Raw genomic sequence first — 20,072 nt, 5'->3', positions numbered from 1 at the left:
ATGGTATTGGATTTATCCTCTACCCTCTGCACCCTGTGTAGGGAAGGAAATAGCCCTCTGCATGTGTAATTACTCTGCTTGTCCCAACATTCCCTGCTCCAAGAATCACATTATCAAGTCTAAACAGCTTTCTATTCAGAGTGCAATCTCATGTGTTATGTTTTTAATGATTTAAAGTGCAAGTACCAACCCTGTTGTGAGAAGACAGGAACAGTAAAATAAAACTGCCATAAATTAATAATAATCATTTATAATAATTTTAGCAGCACCCCAAGGCTGCAAGTCTGAAACCTTTCATCACTATCTGATGCTGACAAACAAAAATGATCTTTAGTTGTTATCTGATGCTAAAGTATGAACATATCCTTTCACATTTGTTGCAAATTGTAGTAACATGGCAATAACTTGTAATAATAATAACAACTTGTAATAATAATAATAATAATAATAATAATAATAATAATAATAATAATAATAATAATAATAATATCTATTTTTATATCATGCCTTTCGTAGTGGGCAATGAATTATTTTTCTGCATGGAAGCACACTAGTACACCCTTGTGGACAAACCACAAGGGTGTCTCTTAACAAAACCAGGTACTATAAACATGCACTGTACTTTAGAAACTAGCAGCAGAGAAGCCTTGGTTATCACACCTTCATTGAAAATACTTGTAAAGTTTTGCCAGTAGATACTAGTGAGTGCCAGGTAGACTTTGTATTTAAAACGTTTTACCATTAACCTTGAACACAATGCACAATTTGCAGTTTTTTACAGTTAATGATTTGCATTGCATTCTGAAGGTAGCAAAAGGGACTACAAGAAAATGGAACAATATTAGAACAAATGTATTTGGTGGTTTTTCAATCAAAATGTACTGAATGCTTGTGTTGTAAGTCAATATGCCAAATGAAGTTATGTACTTTAAGTAAGTTAGAGGTGCCCTTGTCCTTCAAGTTACCTTGTACATGTCACATATTAACTTAACAAGCATTCTCAGCTTTACTTGGTTTTGATTTGCACTACCTGCATGGTCTTAATGGATCATTGGACATGCATAAATATCCCAGCTTTGACTACAGTGGAGAATTACAAACTTTCTTCAAATATGTAAATAAGCAAAGAAAGCAAAAACATATCACAGCAAAATTACAGATTTGACTGGATCTTGTTGGAGATTCCCACAAAAGGAAACAGGGGTATTGCAGACAAACACATGTTATATTCAACCTTGTAAATAAAAGTATGTTTCAAAGTGCTGACAGGTATTTGACTGTTGAAAGGGTTGGGACCTACATATCCATAGCCATGTTTCAACATATCCTGATTGTACCAGGCAGGTGGCCTATTATCTTGACTTTACAATGAAACCATGCACTATACTTGCCATAGCTGCTTTTTAAAACCATTTTAAATATTTAGGGCTACTTCCGCTTAAAAGCAAAGGTACAGACAACATACAGTATTAGCATATTTATGTGGGGGTACTATTTCAATATACTGTACAGCTTTTCTGACTGCTTCTCATTTAAGAGAGTTCAAAAAAAGTTTTCCACACCCATTTTTTTCTGGGATAAAAATAGAAAAAGATAACCTAGTTACAGGATCAAATATTTGAGTTGCTTCTTATTAGTATTGTATTCTTCAAATGGTTGTATTATTGTTATACATGGTTGTATTAGTGTACTTGCTTTAAAATAGGGCCCAGTGCAGTACAGTATATATTTTAAAAGTTTTTTGTTTTTTTTAATCTTTAAAATGTAGACAAACTGGGGTATATGGTTCTATAAACCATTTTAGTTCCTCGGTAAAACTGTTATTCTTTACACACTTAATTTGCCACAATCTTGTGTACATATTGGCAGCTACAGTACAGAGACCACATTTTATCAAATGCTAAACAGAATTCACCTTCAGGCTTTCCCTCTCTCTCAGTGGCTGAGAGGCGGGTCTTGGGGGATTGCTGACCCTATAAGATAATGCTCTGTTGTTCCCTCGGCCTGCCCCTCTAAGACGAAACGAGCCAGCTGGCGGAAGCTCTGCTGCCGGACCGAGCACGGCCGGAGAAGAACGAGTACACCAAATAATTAATTAAAAAGAAAAAGAAAAGGAATTTTTAGGAGCGGGGAAAAACTTGGGTAAAACCCCGAATAGTACGAGCAGGTTGAGGGCACGGGTGAGCATAGGACGGAGACCCGGGCCGTACGGATAGCGACGGTTGGGGTAACACTGCCGAGTGCAGCACCTTTATTTTGTAGTTTTACTTTCCCTTTTTCTTTCGCCTTTTGATTTCATTATTATTTTTGAGCACTTGTATGTGCACTGGACTGTATACCAGTATTGGTAACCTTGTGGTCTTGATTGGCTCTTGTAATTCTGATATTTGCATAAATCCCAACTACCCATAATTCTATAGTTATTGCTTTCTCTCACCTTAACTCGAAAGCTACTTGTAGTTTATAGTATGCATATGGACCATAAAATACAAGTATATTTCAAGTTAAGGTGAGAGAAAGCAATAACTATAGAATTACAGGTAGTTGGGATTTATATGGTACCGGAAGCCATAATAGTAGTATAGTATTTCATGTTTGATTTTGAAATGTCACATTTTTCAATTTGTCAGTTTTCTATTAAGTATATGGAGAACTACAAAGCGGCATATCATTCAATATGTTAAAGTAACATTATTTAGCAAGTTTCATTCGACTTTATGAAGGAAAATGAATCAATTCTATAGGGTGACGCAAAACTTTTGGCCATAGCTGTATAGGTGAAAGCATTTTTGAGTACTTGCAATAAGAACCACTGAGAATGATTGCAAACATTACGTACTGTAAAGGTTTTGTGTTGTGTTTTGTTTATTTTCTTATTTCAAAGCAGCTCATGTAACTTTCCCTTTAAAGAGTGTTTAAAAAGACAATGGTCAGTACTGATTCAAGTATTTAGTGGCATGTTTTACTGGTTATGTTATTGGTGGTGGTTGTCTTTGTTCTACTACATGTCATTTTGTTATGCTTTTTTTTTGGTAAGAAAAGTTTACTTTAGTGGGTGCAAATTTTCTACTGTATTTAATTTTCTTCCACCAGAACAATGTTTATGTATACAGTTCTGTGCCCATTTGTTATTAAATATGGCTTCTCTAAACAACATTTTTAATTAATTTGGTGCACTGACAATGGCAGGACACATTCTAAAATGTAGTTTCCCCAAATTCTTTTATAGCGCACCTTAGGGTTAATTTGAATGCAAGATATTCCTTCTGCAAGCAAAGCAACCTGGGAAATGAAAAGCAACAGCTCCACCAACTGGCCTGTTCGTTGCTACTGTAGCAATTGTCTTATACTATATACTTACTGTTCAACACAATACAACACAAATCCTGATATGTTGTACCTCTAGTAGTAAAAGCTTTTATCTCATTTTGTTGATAGCTTATTCCTTTTGGCCTTGTGCTTGATAATGTACAACTAATATAGATACTGACCACATTAGGCTTCAGCTATACTTAGGCTTCTATTTATATATACATAGTTAATAGGAAACTTTAACCTAAGTGTTACACTATTGCATTGATAAAATATCACAACCCTTTCAAACCTTGGCAGAGAGGACAAAAATAAGTGGATAACTTATCAGAACTGGGAGAATTACTGTAGATACAGTTTCATGGTTACTTAGATTAAAAATGGACTTTCTCCAAGCATTACAATGTAGACTGAAAATGTACAGAAAATTACGATCAGAAAAATTACATAATAGAAAAAAAATATATATTTTTCTACAATAAGAGATACAATACTCGGTCATTTTGGATATACAGTAACATGTGTGCAGGTAAATATACATATTTTTAAAAAAGGAATAACAAATTTAGAAATCTACAGGGTTTATATTTGTGCCGATTGATTATTTATTGCTCCCATGTAATAAACAGTATAGGCCCACTCAACCTGTGACATCACTGCACCAGCCAATAAGTAATCGGCCTCAACATAACTTTGAAATAGTTTTAAAGTAATTGTAGCTACAGTAACAAAATAATTCAATAAATCTAGACTGTTTTGCACTTCCATTAGCTATATTACTCTCAAATGTACAGTTCTGAAACAAATACATGTTATAACAAACATAAGAACATAAGAACATAAGAAAGTTTACAAACGAGAGGAGGCCATTCAGCCCATCTTGCTCGTTTGGTTGTTAGTAGCTTATTGATCCCAGAACATGTATGTTCTGTTTAAGACAGGATATCTGGTTCTACTTTAGGTTAACTAAATGTCTCAGTTTCTATGCCTTTGTGACAGTGCGGAAGATCTGCACATGTTAATAGTGTGTTGGTGTATTTTTATCATCCCTGCCAAATACACGTGTGGAATGTGGATGGGTCTTGATTGATGATCAGTTACCCAATCAAGTGGCACACACAAGGGAGCAAGATCCTTTGTACAGGAAGATTTTGGAGAGACAGAGAACCTGTATTGATTGCCACTGCCCGACCTAAAGGGTACTTTGTGTGTTTTGTTTGAACCTTTTACTTTGGTCATTGTAACTGGTTTACTTGTTCCTGTGTTTATTTTTGTTTTTGTAAATAAACCTGCCAACAGTGTTTCTACTGCAGCTTCCTGATTCTTAGTCTTATTACTGATGCTATCCTTTCACAGCCTTTCTCATGTAATCTGTTACTCTTGCACTTCCTGGGTCATTTCACATCAGTCATTACAATTTATATATATTTTTTTTTAAACTGCACATTTGAGACGAACATAACAAATGGAAGTGCACGACAGGTTAGATAGAGGAATTATTTTGTTAGCTGCAATAACTTTAACGATGTTAATGTGTTTGAAAACATAACCGATACAAGTGTTATTTTTCTTATAAAAGATTTACCACGCATTGTAATTGTAGATACACCTTTTATGAGCACAAGAAAGACGTCTCATCGTTTTGCTGTTTATCTTTTTTTAAAACTCTATTTTGAGTAGCCCATTCTTTCTATTACCACTCTACAAGTTTACTTGTTGTGTTGTAGGAATAGGACCCCACCTTACATTACACTACACAGTCTTGTGGTGGTAGGAAAACTGTCTACACTTTTGGAAAACAAAAAGATCACGATTCAGTGAAAAATTTCACAACAACAAATGCATGAAGTTGGTAAGTTTTCACGTTATCATATTTTTTTACCAACAATTTCATTTTGAATTTTTACATGTTTTACAATACTTACAGGATCCTATGTGACCAGCATGGAGGAATCAGCAATAAGCATCATTGATATCATGAAAGACAAAACATTGCAGGAACAGGTCAGCGGTACAGTAAAGATAAAACAATACATTATTTTTATAGGTCTACTACTTCATTTGATACGATTATGTAAAAATAAATGCTTCCAAAAAAGCATTCTCAAGGAGACTGGTTTCAAATATCCAATAGAAAGGCACTGTAAGTGTGCGCAAAACAGATGTACCCTGTAGGCTGGTGTAAGGCAGTGCCAACAAAGAGACAAAAAAGTACTGTACGTTTTGTGATAGCCCAGTAACTGCTCCACTGAACGTCAGTTGGTCGCATTTATCCAAACTACAAATTCAGTATTTAATAGCCTAAATCAAATGAAAACTTATTCATAACGTACAGTAGGCTATATACAATAGAGAAAATACTCCCACCACAAATTACATTACAGCATCTTAATAGGGCAGCTGTGTGAAGTAGTGGTTATGGCTATGGACTCTTGACCGGAGGGTTGTGGGTTCAATCCCTTGTGGTGGACACTGCAGCTGTACCCTTGAGCAAGCTACTTTACCTAGATTGCTCCAGTAAAAACCCAACTGTATAAATGGGTAAGTGTATGTAAAAATAATGTGTAAAAAAATAATGTAACTGTATGTAAAAATAATATGATATCTTGTAACAATTGTAAGTCACCCTGGATAAGGGCGTCTGCTAAGAAATAAATAATAATAACAATAAATAATAATATGCAAACAATCAGTCAATTTACAGTAAAAAGTTGTCGTACACTGTGCTTTTACCACTTTGCTAGAATTAGTTTTATTTATTTTGGACATTTATGTTCTGTTTAAGACAGGATATCTGGTTCTACTTTAGGTTAAATAAATGTCTCAGTTTCTATGCCATCACAAGTATGCAGAAATCCCAGACACAACCCAGCAGTGGTGCATACAGCCCTGTAAAGCAAACACAGAGCCAACAACAACATGCAGAACATTAACTTAATACCAAGTCACTGCTGCTGCAAAATCCCTGGAGGTTATAAAGCACAAAACATAGCAGCTGAGATTGGAACTGGGCAAAAAGGGTGGACACTCAACAACTACTGCTCAGATCAACCGCCAGCCAGTACTAGTGCCATGAATTGTACTGTATATTTTATAAAATGCATTTCTAAAATACAATTGCTGTGCATGGCTACATGGTCTAATAAAACACAACACATTTACCCTATTACAGAAATAGCTATGTGGCCTCAAAGTCTGGTGTGCATCAACATAAGGAATTTGTGAGAAGGATGTAATGTAAGAAATTATTACAAAAAGATAATACATAATCAGATACACTGCTCTCACAGAAAAGAAAATCAAGAGAGCAAGAGAACTGGCAATTTTATATTAAATGTTATTGAGTTTCCCCAAGTGTGTGTCAGCTACAGTAATGAAGGAAAGCAATTTTCTAGTTCTCCTAGTGCTTAGAGCAGTGCTGGGTAACTCTAGGTGCGTTTACAGTAGCACAAATATTCCTGAATGAGCGGACAAGAGGACTGTAACGGGGATCCGCCTGTCAGTCATGGCAATGACATGGAGAGGTGGGGAAGAGGGTGTGTTGACTTTCCCTCTCTTTGAGTGGCTGAGAGGCGGGCCTTGGGGGATTGCTCAGCCCATAAGTACTGCGCTTGGTTATGCATTTGGGTGGCCGGAGAGAGGATACCCAGTAACGCTGGCGGAAGACGCCAGTGTAAACAAAGACCAGGCAAGCACGGCTGAGGGAGACAGCCTGCCTTAAAATAAACCAAAAAGTAAAAGAAATAATTATGCACCCGAGGGGACGTGTGTAGTTATACGGGGAACTCTGGCGACCCCAGTGTATAGAAAATAGCTGAGCGTAGGTCGGGGACCCGTACTGACTGGCTTAGCGGCAGTGGGGGCACTGCGTAAGCAGCACTTGTGTAGTTTTATTACTGTGTTTTATTTTCCCTTTTTTGTTTCGCCTTTGGTTTTCATTATTATTTTTGAGCACCTGTGAGTGCACCTGCCAGTACCTGTACTGGTATTACTGTCGACCTGACTACCATTGTCGGTATTCAGGCCACAGACAACAGCGCCTTCTGCGGGCTAAAGAAAAAAAGCCAAAAGAAAATAATAAAACTGGGCACCAGTGCAGTGTTGCAAATAAAACTTCTATCTCCCGTGTGTGTCAGTGAATTGCCCACCACCCTTCCACAAGGACGTATTCAAGAATATTTTAGTAGTGTAAACTCTACCGAACGCGTAGAGTTTACATATTATATATATATATATATATATATATATATATATATATATATATATATATATATGTGTGTGTGTGTGTGTGTTGTGTTTTATGTGCATCACTGTACTTAAAATCCTGAATAGTGTTTTTTTTTTTCGTTGTTTGTAAAGAAAAAAGATTACAAAAAAGTGGCAGCTCTAGTTGGAGGAATAAACCTACAGTATTGGGTCAAGCAAGTCAAGGACCTTTCTGCACATAGCCACTTGGAGAAGTTGTAGGCTAGTTGACAAAACACCAAATGGTGTACGACTGTATAATATGTACCATAAATTGACTATAAGCCCATAAGGCACCTAGTGTTGTTCAGGAATAGTGGTTCATTTTTGGCTGGCTCTAAATCACCGAATAGGGATAGTTCCAAAGATCACCATCAGTCTCCACTGTATGTATGGCGAGTTTCAAAACCCATGCCAAACTACCTCACAGCGGTTAGTAAATTAGATATTGGCATAGTTTCTGAAGCTTTTTTTTTTTTTTTACAGGCATTGCAAGTTACAAAATTTGAACCCTATCACAAAGCTGAACCCCCTGTATATATAGGCATTAAAACCAGCTACTGCATTTCCGGTGGTAAGGGAATTTAAAATGCATTCACGTCGCAGGTACGATAAAACCAATTGCTATAAACTAACTACAGCCCACATGGTATTACTGCACTGTGCTGTAACTATACTGTGTCTTACCACACTGAACTTCCCAAATCAGAGGACACAAGCATCTTCGGCTGATTTTTAATTGATACTGCAAATAACCCAGCAAACGAACGTGGTGCTTTACAGACAATAATACTAATCATATATTAAATGTATACCGTTAGTATGGATACCTTTATTACTGACTTTTCATAAACTAATATTTCCCGAAAAAAAGTTTGTTTTAAGACGCGTATTGAAACAAACCATGTTTCGTCAAAACTAAAATATCTGTTTAAACAGATACCTTTTTAAAAAGAATAAGATAAGGGTGTGCATAACGTTACTATGCAGAGTTAACACATAAAAATAATAATAATAAAAATGCTATTGCTTACCATGTTAATGTTCCGTGTTGCTCCCCGAGCAGGTTTCTGTTTACGTCTCTCTGCGTTTGATCGGTTGCACTTGCATCTGCGCTGAGTTCATCCCCCTAGCAACCACAAAACGGATGCCAACGGATACGGAATCCAAAATTGAAATTTCAATAAAAAGTTTTCCATTAATTTTTCCATATTACAGATTTTTCTTATAGTTTATTATTTATGTGTTTATTTTAATTAAATAAATAAAGCATCAATGTTATCATTTTAATTTAAGTGAAACATGTGTAGCCGGGTCAAAGTTTACATCACAGGAAAGGGTTGAGTGGTTTCCTTTGCGTCATACAACGGGGAATTCTGTAGTTCTGTGTGCGCCTACATAGAAATGGAATGAGTTTTTGGTAAGTATATTTATGTCTGTCTGTGTGTGTGTTTGCTTAAAAAGTTTCATACAAATCATCTTTCAACATGCTTAAAAAAAGAAATCCGACGTGTGGTAAGAGATCCTGCATTATTCGAATAACAGTTGTGTGTTGCTGTGGTCGTGTTTGTTTATCAACACCGAAACAAGACTACGTGGATCGATTGATTCCTTTTTTATGATTTGTTGCTGACCATTTTTGGCGCAGATAACTACTAAAATTGCAGAGGGAAATTTGGCTTGTGTGTGACATGTAAATACTGCATTTTAATTCGTTTTGACAAAACAGACCTAAAAACATTTTGGGTCGATTGCAGCGTACCAAAATTAATCCACTTGATGCGTTGAACTAGCGGTAAGCAAGTTTAGTCCACTTGCTTAGACTAAAGTTAGTACACTTGTTTAATCCCGGTTGTAGTGTATCAGAAAATAATCACCACAGGTGGATCATCCGCTAAATCAGACTAAACAAGATCCTGATTGCAGTGTACCAAATCAGATTTGTGACGATCCTGTTCAGGAAGATTAATTTAGTACTATGAGAGTAATTTAGTGCTATGAAGTATAAGACTGGTTTAGTAATAGTACGTTTGCTTGTCCTACGTTTGTACAGCACATTTTAACGCGAAGACAGTGCCATTATTCTCTGAAATGACGTCTAAAAACTAGTGAAGTGAAAAGTGAAGCCTTTTGAACCTCAGTCTGAACCCTTTGAAGCATTTGGTTCGGTAAGGTTTGCTCGCCGAGTCATAGAAATATCCTTAATAAAATTGACAGTTGCACTATATAATGTACCTTTAATATATTGTTGATACACTATATTAAGAAATTGTTAATTTTCTTAGGTAGACAGATAATGTATACGGTAGTTTAAATAAACTACTATAGCAATGTGCCACCCTTTTCCTTTTTGTCTAATTTATTGTGGTTGAAGAACAAAGTGTTCTGAAGAGATTGGTTTCGTTTTTTCATTAAAATAGTGTACAAACTAAAAAAAAAAAAATCTGCACAATAAGATACTGTGTATTTAAATAACAAAAAGCATGCACGTTTAATGTATTCAATTTAAACTGAAATGTCAGTGAAATTTGTATTAAATATAAACAACACATTTAGAGTTTAACATTCAGTGTCAAGCAGCAGTAGGCTACCGGCAAGTTAAAATGCAACTCTGATCTGTGTGCGGAAAGTAGTCTACAATTATATTATGAATATAGATGTACTTTTACTTAAATGTGTTTGCCCGAATCATATGGGGTGCCATGTGTTCATATTTTAACATGTGTTTTTTTTTTCTTCCAGATTTAACTTAAATCTTGTATTTTTCCCCAGATTTAACTTATCTTGTATTTTTTCCCAAATTTATAAATGTTGTGAAAATAAATATTTATAAATCTTAAAATATTTAGCAACTTTTCAACATTTAAATGCAAAATCTTTATTTTAAAAAATAAATAAATCTTTTGTTATTAAATATTTATTTTGAGAATCAAGATTTAGCTGTTCGCAAATAAACCAGGATTTTGTGAATTTAACAAGATTTAACATTTAGCTAAATATTTAACTAAATCTTAAATCTCAACAAGATTTAACATTTAGCTAAATATTTAACTGGCCAGCTAAATCTGGAGTTTGTATGCAAATTAGCTCTGTCCCCTTTGTGCTTTCACGCGATTTGATTGTCTCTTGCAATGCTGAAATGTGCATATTTCCCGATTAGCATTACAAGAGCCAATATATTCAATGTGATTGACGTGGCACTTTATACTTCATGATAAGGGCTTCTGATTTTCGGTTTTAACCGATAAAACACCTCCAATACAAAAAAAAATGAAATCGTTGGATAGCCAATAAACACTGGAAAAACTCTGGAAATGGTTAATCAATTCATGTTGACTTTACCCTTTTCCCATTAAAATAAAAACTACTACAAAAATAAATAAATAAAATGGTGTGAAATATAGTAATTGATACAGCTGTGTATAATGGTATTTAAAACAGGATTCATTCATCTGTCTTGATACATATCTGCCCTTACTCTGGTCCCATCGCAGTCGGATCTGCGACGGATTACTGAAAAACCTGTTATTTTTTTTTCAAATATACAGTACTGTGCAAAAGTTTTAGGCAGGTGTGAAAAAATGCTGTAAAGTAAGAATGCTTTCAAAAATAGACATGTTAATAGATTATATTTATCAATTAACTAAATGCAAAGTGAGTGAACAGAAGAAAAATCTAAATCAAATCCATATTTGGTGTGACCACCCTTTGCCTTCAAAACAGCATCAATTCTTCTAGGTACACTTGCACAAAGTCAGGGATTTTGTAGGCATATAGTCAGGTGTATGATTAAACAATTATACCAAACGGGTGCTAATGATCTTCAATTCAATATGTAGGTTGAAACACAATCATTAACTGAAACAGAAACAGCTGTGTAGGAGGAATAAAACTGGGTGAGGAAAAACTCAGCTAACAAGGTGAGGTTGCTGAAGACAGTTTATTGTCAAAAGTCATACACCATGGCAAGACTGAGCACAGCAACAAGACACAAGGTAGTTATACTGCATCAGCAAGGTCTCTCCCAGGCAGAAATTTCAAGGCAGACAGGGGTTTCCAGATGTGCTGTCCAAGCTCTTTTGAAGAAGCACAAAGAAACGGGCAACGTTGAGGACCGTAGACGCAGTGGTCGGCCAAGGAAACTTACTGCAGCAGATGAGACACATCATGCTTACTTCCCTTCGCAATCGGAAGATGTCCAGCAGTGCCATCAGCTCAGAATTGGCAGAAAACAGTGGGACCCTGGTACACCCATCTACTGTCCGGAGAAGTCTGGTCAGAAGTGGCCTTCATGGAAGACTTGCGGCCAAAAAGCCATACCTCCGACGTGGAAACAAGGCCAAGCGACTCAACTATGCACGAAAACACAGGAACTGGGGTGCAGAAAAATGGCAGCAGGTGCTCTGGACTGATGGGTCAAAATTTGACATATTTGGCTGTAGCAGAAGGCAGTTTGTTCGGCGAAGAGCTGGAGAGCGGTACACGAATGAGTGTCTGCAGGCAACAGTGAAGCATGGTGGAGGTTCCTTGCAAGTTTGGGGTGGCATTTCTGCAAATGGAGTTGGGGATTTGGTCAGAATTAATGGTCTCCTCAATGTTGAGAAGTACAGGCAGATACTTATCCATCATGCAATACCATCAGGGAGGCATCTGATTGGCCCCAAATTTATTCTGCAGCATGACAACGACCCCAAACATACAGCGAAAGGCATTAAGAACTATCTTCAGTGTAAAGAAGAACAAGGAGCCCTGGAAGTGATGGTATGGCCCCCACAGAGCCCTGATCTCAACATCATCGAGTCTGTCTGGGATTACATGAAGAGAGAGAAGCAACTGAGGCTGCCTAAATCCACAGAAGAACTGTGGTTAGTTCTCCAAGATGTTTGGGCCAACCTACCTGCCGAGTTCCTTCAGAAACTGTGTGCAAGTGTACCTAGAAGAATTGATGCTGTTTTGAAGGCAAAGGGTGGTCACACCAAATATTGATTTGATGTAGATTTTTCTTCTGTTCACTCACTTTGCATTTTGTTAATTGATAAATATAAACTATTAACATGTCGATTTTTGAAAGCATTCTTACTTTACAGCATTTTTTCACACCTGCCTAAAATTTTTGCACAGTACTGTATATAATTATATAATCACATTTTTATTTTCCTCTGTACCTACTTACCCAAGTTGAACTGCTGGCTTTTATTGCTGAAAAGGATTATTCACCTAAATGTTGAATGAACATACAAGTATGTAAATGTTTCTTTCTTTCTTTCTTTGTTTTTTTGCAGTTGAAATTTAGAAACACATACACAATTACTTCATTTTTTTAACCTTATTTCGGTGAGGACACTGTACAAAATGACGTCAGTCCAACAAGTAAAAGGTAAGAAAAGTCATTAGGAAAAAAATGGTGGCTGGTTAAATATATTGTAAATAATTGTTTCAATGAAAGAGGAAGCACACTGCAAAAGAAAATAGTCATTTGTCTTGTAAGATGTGGTGACCTATTTCACGCCCTATGAAGCTGATGCTCATGGAAAATTAACAAGAAATTAACATAAATAGCAACATTAAGTACGCAAAGGACAACTAAGAGAAAAAAAATGTGAAAATCATGTAAGAGGGTTCAACAAAAATGCTAATATTGTAATGGGATCTCACACTTACTACACTGAAGGCTAGATCATCTGTTTTTTGCTCATCAGAACATACCAAAGAGCGCTCTAAGTAATGCAAGAGAACACTTTCATACACTGCTCTGATTTATTTGGTTTGTTTTTCATATGCTTGGTCATTTTGAGAGATCCTTGAGCACTGAGGCAATACACATAAGCTAAAACTATTTCCTATTGTCAAGTGATGCCATCATGGAAGTGGGGAAACAAGTAAAAGCAGTTTATTGTAAGCTAAAAATGCTACTGAGTATTACTGTCTTTGCTTCAGTCGACATTGTTTTCCACCCCTGGGTATAGACTTCATTTGGAGACTGGGAGCATTGTTATTATCTAGAAAGTCTTTCACAGTCCATAATACACAGCATGAAAGTATAAGTCTCTATACAATACAGTAGAACCCTTTTTTAACTAAACTTTTCTGGGTTCATGGAAATAGCTTGTAAAGCCAAGTGGCTGGATAAGGAAAACTGCAAGCAGTGTAACTGTTTGTTTTCTCACTTCAGCTCCGGCCACGGTGCCAGTGCGTGGCCCTGGTGATGGCATGGAGACAGATGAGCCATCCAAATCCCTGGAGGTCATCACTGAGCTCCCCTGCAAGAGCAGCCCCATCCAGCTTGGCCCAAGAACAAAGCCAGCCCCACCTCAGAATCCTGGAGTACTTCACCTGGGTAGAATTCAAAAAGATTTGTCCATTGAGCTTGAAGCCATCCGTATTGTGGTTCCTCGAGCGGCTATCTCTCATACTATCCCTTCGAAGGGCTCGAGGTTGACTGAGCTGGCAGGGCATCAAAAAATTGAGCCTGTCCATTCAGAAGCAGCGATAGACTCCCGACGGGAAGGACAGGAACTGAAAGCCACCCTGGACAAGCTACAGAACTCGGAGAGGAGGCTGCTGCAGGATAAGGAAGGCCTTTCAAACCAGCTCAGAGTTCAGACAGAGGTGAGGTGAATCTAATGAGGAACATAGTACTACAGTGACTGAAAGCAGAATTCAGCCCCCCTGCTGGTTTGTAGTATTTGGGGAATGAGATGTTTGTTGTCAGTTTTACCCCACTCATTCAGTTTTACTTACTAAATGTCTTTTTACCCTAACTATATAATTGTACAAATAAGCCTAGATGTAGATTTCTTTAGTGATTTAAGCTTGCTTATTACCCATTCAGAAAAACTGGGTTTTTACAATAAAGGCACTAAGACATGTACAACATTAAATCTGACACCAGAAACCCATTGTTAACACAGCTGTATTCTACTTAGCCGGTTTAATTAGCTAATATAGTGCCTGGTTGGAGTATATATCTGGACTGGAATGGGAACCCACTGCTCTTATCTAGGTCAAGTCTAAAAAGTTTGTGTATCGGCCAATAAAAATGAAACTCTTTGTGAAGGTCATTTTACAATGCACTGTCAGTCTTGAATCTTAGATGTTCATATAACATGTCAGGTGGTGCCATTCCCCCTACACTAATCCCCCGAGGATGCTTTATTTTTAACACAAAAACAACCATATTTTATAGCGAATAAACAGACACTTCTCCTGAAGAAAAAAGTTGTGTTTTCAGTAGAACAGCATCTTTGAAGTGTTTGTATTGCAGGTGAACCGTGAGCTGAAGAAGCTGCTAGTGGCCTCAGTGGGCGATGACCTGCAGTACCATTTTGAGCGCCTGGCACGTGAGAAAAACCAGCTTATCCTGGAAAACGAAACTCTAGGCCGTAACCTGACTCAGATATCTGAGCAACTTGAACGCATGACCATTCAGTGTGATGTGTGGCGGAGCAAGTTCCTGGCCAGCAGGTGACTACATACTGTTCTTGCTAGACAGACATTTTCATTAGCCTTGCTAGCATGTCACTTCTTCCCTTATTTGTCCAGATTCACTTTTTTATATGTGTTTAATTGCATACATTTGATTGAGGTGAGCAACGCTGCAACATTGGAACACAGCAAATGAGACATATTGAAAGGGGGGCAAGGGCAATTTTTAAAAGCAAACAAGAACTATCGATAGCTCATAAAAAATATTAAATGGGTTTCTATAGCAGGGTTTGTACGCTAGTCTGGAAAAAGTATGGAAAAATGCCAAACTGATTTCCAGGGCTTGAAAATGCTTGAAAAACCATGTCTCCGTTATGAAAGTCTGGAATTTTACTTTAGTTATTATCATTGACTCGGATTTAAAAAAAAAACCCAAAAAACACTTTCTATAGCCCGTATGGTGTGTATAAACATAGCATGTTAACATCGCTTTTTTATTTCTTTAATGTGATTAATAAAATGTACCGGTAATTTTATTTTAACTGTATGGTGCTTGCTTGTAACTTACAGTACCGAGTGCAGCAACAGTCTCGGGTTCAAACCGTCAGCCGAGTGTAGATATACTATTTACATCCTCGCTATATGGCCTTCATTATACAATTAAATACTGATTTAAAAAAATAAATAAATATCAAACTACTGTTGATGTTGGCTCATACAGCTCTGTGCAACCGGCACGGCAAAGCAACATTGATGTGTGTTTTTTTTTTTTTTTTTTTTTTTTTTTTTTTAAATAAGGAACCTAGATTTAAATTAACATTTGCAATTGAAACAAAACAGAACACTGTACTGTGTTCTTCAGCGAATAGGATATAGCCAGAATACTGGCTGCAGCACGCCACAAATAGGTACTGTACTTGTAATTCTACTTTTATTCACAATCTCATTGCTATTATTATTATTATTATTATTATTATTATTATTATTATTATTAGTACAGAGAATAAAAACAGCACTAATATTATTAATAATTTAGCTAATGCCTTTATCCAGGGTGACTTCCCTAACTTACACAGCAGCTTATATTGTTAGTTTTGGATTGTCATTTACTATAGCGAACAAAAGGCTTTGGACCCAAACAGGGTTGTTATAGTAAGGGTGTACTGTATTTAGTATTTGACTTGTATGTTTAATGTACGACACTTGCATGTTTCAGTATATAATGCATGCACATTTGTTATTTCATTTGTTATTTTTCACCTCCCATAACATTTAACAGATGGTATAAAGAAGTTTGGATCAGAATCCAGTTCATCCCTTACAAAAAAGTAATATACTGCAAGTATACTTGTGCCAAAATTGTCTGGTTTTAGTATACTATTGGTACCATTATACTATCCTATTTTGGCACAAGTATACTTGCAGTATACAACTTTTTATATTCTCTTTGTAAATAATGCAATATTCTCAAATATTGGGCATTTCTTAGACTGTATCTTACTTCTCTTTTGCATACCTGCATTGTCTCTTGCTAGATATGCACCTCCAGATTCTGACAAGTACTTTTAGAAAACCAGGAGCAACTTCTGCTCTGGATCAAAAAGCTATAATTTCTGCGGCTGCCCACCTATGTGGATAACTATCGAAAAACTAGTAGAAACTAACTAAAACACAAGTCTGGGAAAAACAAATGGAAGTCTGGAAAAAGTATGGAATTTTGATGTTGAAAAAGTGTGTGAACCCTGAAGAGATACTACAATGTTTTCCTTGCTACATACAGTACAAGACATCATATAGCGTTTTAAAGCACCTTGCAAGGTTAAATTCAGTTTTCCAACAAAGCCATAATGCATTTTTTTTTCTTCAAAAAATGGGCCATTCCATAAAATGGTATTGTTCGTCACATTTAGATATGTCATCAATATTATAAGGCTGGCAATACCAAGTACAATTTTCTAGGCCCAAATGGACTTTAAAATTGTTTTTAAAATGATCTATCCGTATTATAGAGCATTAGACTTTAACACTGGTTGGGGATCTTTGTCTTTTTCAGAGTGATGGCTGAGGAGCTGACCAATGCCAGGACAGCACTGCAGCGCCAAACCAGGGAAGCTCAGGGAGCGATACAAGACCTTCTCAGCGAACGGGAGGAATTCTCCAGAGACATGTCTGAGACTCACAGGTAGTCTTGCACATCTCCAGAGGCCTGTGTTGATATATTTATAGGTTATGGATGAACTGTATTTTTAATGTAGCTCTTGTCCTTTTTTTAAATTCACAGGTCACTAGAGCAGCTTTTGGTTTCTTTGCAATGGGGCAGGCAACAGACCTATTACCCCAGTGCACAGCCTCTCACCACTGGCGAGCTTGCTGCAGCCAATCAGAAGCTAGCGAAGGCAGTGAACTCTCAGCTCCTTGGCAATTTAGACACAAGTATCAGCCAGAAAATGTCTCCACCAACTGTAATTTGCAATACTCCAGCTGAAAAGATGGCAGAAAAGGTATGATTGCGTACACTTGAAGCATGCACACAGCAAAATTTAAGAAAAGGTAAAAAGAGTATAAATCAAAAAACAGTTGACAGGATAGTCCTTAGTCTCGAACTCCTGTACAGTGAAAGTTAGCATACAAATATGTCAAGACTGGAGAATTTTTTCTGTTCTGGGTTTTTGTTATTATAGCTGTAAATTAACAGCAGTAATTCTGTTAAAAATAAATAAATAAATAACTAAAAGATGTGACCATTCCAGATAAAACCAATCAAATGTCTCCTGTTTTTTTGCCCAGGTGTTAAGAATCTTGGATCCTGTTTTATGTACCGAAGATGCATCTGAAGTTTCGTTTTCTGAACCCTTACCTACACCGTTCCTCTCTAACAAGAAAAGTATTGGTCGGTTTCATCCCTACACAAGATACGAAAACATTACCTTCAATTGTTGTAATCGCTGCAGTGGGGAGCTAATAGTGCTCTAAACTATGTGCTATACAGTACTTTTAGTATTGCATTAAACTCAAAGGTCCACAATCTCTAATAGGTGCTATAAAATTGCATATTTTAAATTATTCTATTTTCTTAAGCTTAAATTGAATATTTATAGGTCTGATAGTGTAACAAAAAGTATGTTTACCATCATTGTTACAAGTTTTGCTTTTTGGATGCAGTTTGAATATTATTTACAGGAGGGAGCAGGTCAAAGCAGGACCAAAACAGTAAGAGAATGATGCAGTGTTCATTTTCAACTTCAATCACATCTGTATTACTTGTTGAAGCTGAACTTGTTTATTACTCCATATTTATATGGTCTGTAGTAAATTGATCAAGTTAAACAGCATTTCCCAAGTATTAAATTTTTTTTTTCAATATCCTATTGCATTGAGTTATGCATTTTTGATGGTAATCATCAAAAAGAGAAACTGAATATATAGTAGCAAATGTATTTTGCAGCTGCTAGATACTGGTGGAGGTCAGAAATTTAAAATGAAAACAATGTTGTGAAACTGTCTGTGATTTATCATATCTTTACCAAGAGCTTAGAGCTTTGCAGGGAGCAGAATTCGATTTGGTTTTTCGTATGTTAACAGACTAGGTAATAACTTAAAAATAAATATACCGGTACACTGACCAGGGTTTGTTTTGAAGGTACCTTGTTTGTTTATTTTGTAAATTTAATACAGAGATGTAGACAAACTTACCAGCATAGTATAAAGCTGGGTTCACACCTGAGCGATCAGTTGCACAACTTACTTGCATGCAACCAAGTCGCTTATATGTGGACGTCCTTGCAACCAGTTGCTTGAAGTACAGCCGGGCTCTACTTTCCAAGCAACCTCCTGATCGACTTCTGTAGACATAGGCGATCACGTGGCAATTCGCAAACTCTAATTGGTTGTTATAATGCTGACTGCACGGCTTGCATAGCCTGTCATAAAGAATCTCTAATTTTAAAAATGTCGGCGGTAAAATTAAACGGTTTCATCCAGCTTTATGTGGCTTTGTTTTTTTCTTTAGGGAATATGGCATTTAAAATAACAACAGTTAAAAAAATAATAACAGCCAACTCTTGTGTCATCTCAGTTGTCAAAAAACAAAATAAAATACATACAATTCTAAACTTGTAGACACAGGACAAAAAAAAAAAAAAAAACACATGTCAACTCAGTTGTCAAAACCAAAAAAAAACTACTTCACCTTGTAGGTGGAATAAAAATGTAAAAAAAAAAAACTGTCACCTTAAACTTGTAGACGCGGGAACCTTGTTGCACAAGTAATTGCTCAGATGTGGACACAGCAATTGCTCGCAACTGAGTTACGCGATTTCGGGAGCAATTGGGTTGCACAACTGATCGCTCAGGTGTGGATCCGGCTTAAGAACAGTGTTATGAGACATGGAATCTGATGTGTTCAGGTGTAATCTGGAATTGTATTGTTACGCTTTCTTTTTCCAAAGGTTTATATTGTGTATGTCTGATGCTTTTAGAAGTGATGGTTGTAACCCAGTGGTGCATCATTGGTGTTCTTTATTGTGAATTCACACTTATGAGCAATAAAAACAAGTATTTATATAAATGTTACTTGTCATTGTCTTGTCTCTATCACACGTAATTCTTTAAGTGACTTTTTTTATTAAGTTTTCAGGGCAGTTAATTAGTTAATCAGTGAACAATTTTAAATAACCCGACCTATACCAAAATGTTTTAAAGCATAAAACTTACTTTAGGTTCCTGTACGCTTTTTATTATAAATAATGAACATTACAAAGCTTTAGTGTCCCAAATTTACATTACAATATAAATAATTGTTGCATTTTTGTTAATAATGCTTAATTACAAAATAAAATATATAATATAACTAGGACTTGTTTTGTTTTTTATTAATTTCATTTTTCAGTGATTATCTTTAGCTATTTGAATTGTATGTAAATATTTTTTTCAGGGCTTTCGCTTTTTATATACTGAAGAAAATTATTTTCGGTTACAAAATCCTTATGATCACTGGCATATTCTTCTGGGATTTTTGTGTGTTTATGCATTTCGCCACAATTTGCAATTCTTTTTTAAATTCCACAAGCATATAAATACTCCCTATCGAA

At 36.2% G+C, this 20,072-nt stretch overlaps 2 protein-coding genes across 7 annotated transcripts in view; one reads left to right on the top strand and one right to left on the bottom strand.

The window, feature by feature from the left end:
• Positions 1-8,699, bottom strand: part of LOC117407003 (nucleoside diphosphate kinase 7-like) — a 78,099-nt gene extending 69,400 nt beyond the window's left edge. For 2 of the 5 annotated variants that reach the window (XR_009329369.1, XM_059028886.1), the window contains exon 1: positions 8,592-8,697. Coding sequence is in view for 3 of the 5 variants with exons in the window: in XM_059028886.1 (XP_058884869.1) it covers positions 8,592-8,594 (3 nt within the window). In the remaining 2 variants the exon portion in view is untranslated. Of the gene's footprint in view, positions 1-5,237; positions 5,374-8,591 lie in introns of those variants that run through there. The other 3 variants (XM_059028889.1, XM_059028887.1, XM_059028888.1) reach the window with 3 other exon arrangements.
• A 161-nt stretch (positions 8,700-8,860) lies between these two features.
• On the top strand, positions 8,861-19,549 carry LOC117406797 (golgin-45-like). 2 transcript variants are annotated; one of them, XM_034011115.3, is made up of 7 exons: positions 8,861-8,977; positions 12,840-12,934; positions 13,730-14,166; positions 14,822-15,021; positions 17,036-17,164; positions 17,264-17,483; positions 17,770-19,549. In XM_034011115.3, the coding sequence occupies exons 2-7, from the start codon at positions 12,910-12,912 to the stop codon at positions 17,953-17,955; spliced, it is 1,197 nt and encodes a 398-aa protein (XP_033867006.1). In that variant the 5' UTR covers positions 8,861-8,977; positions 12,840-12,909; the 3' UTR covers positions 17,956-19,549. The 2 variants fall into 2 exon arrangements, with proteins under 2 accessions (XP_033867006.1, XP_058884873.1); XM_059028890.1 differs by lacking the exon at positions 8,861-8,977 and adding an exon at positions 8,994-9,072.
• The last annotated feature ends 523 nt before the right edge of the window (positions 19,550-20,072 follow it).

The sequence above is a fragment of the Acipenser ruthenus genome, chromosome 8 (assembly GCF_902713425.1).
Source record: "Acipenser ruthenus chromosome 8, fAciRut3.2 maternal haplotype, whole genome shotgun sequence".
Taxonomy (NCBI): domain Eukaryota; kingdom Metazoa; phylum Chordata; class Actinopteri; order Acipenseriformes; family Acipenseridae; genus Acipenser; species Acipenser ruthenus.
Note: the sequence above shows the minus strand (reverse complement) of the source record. Positions and strands in the feature narration are given on the sequence as shown.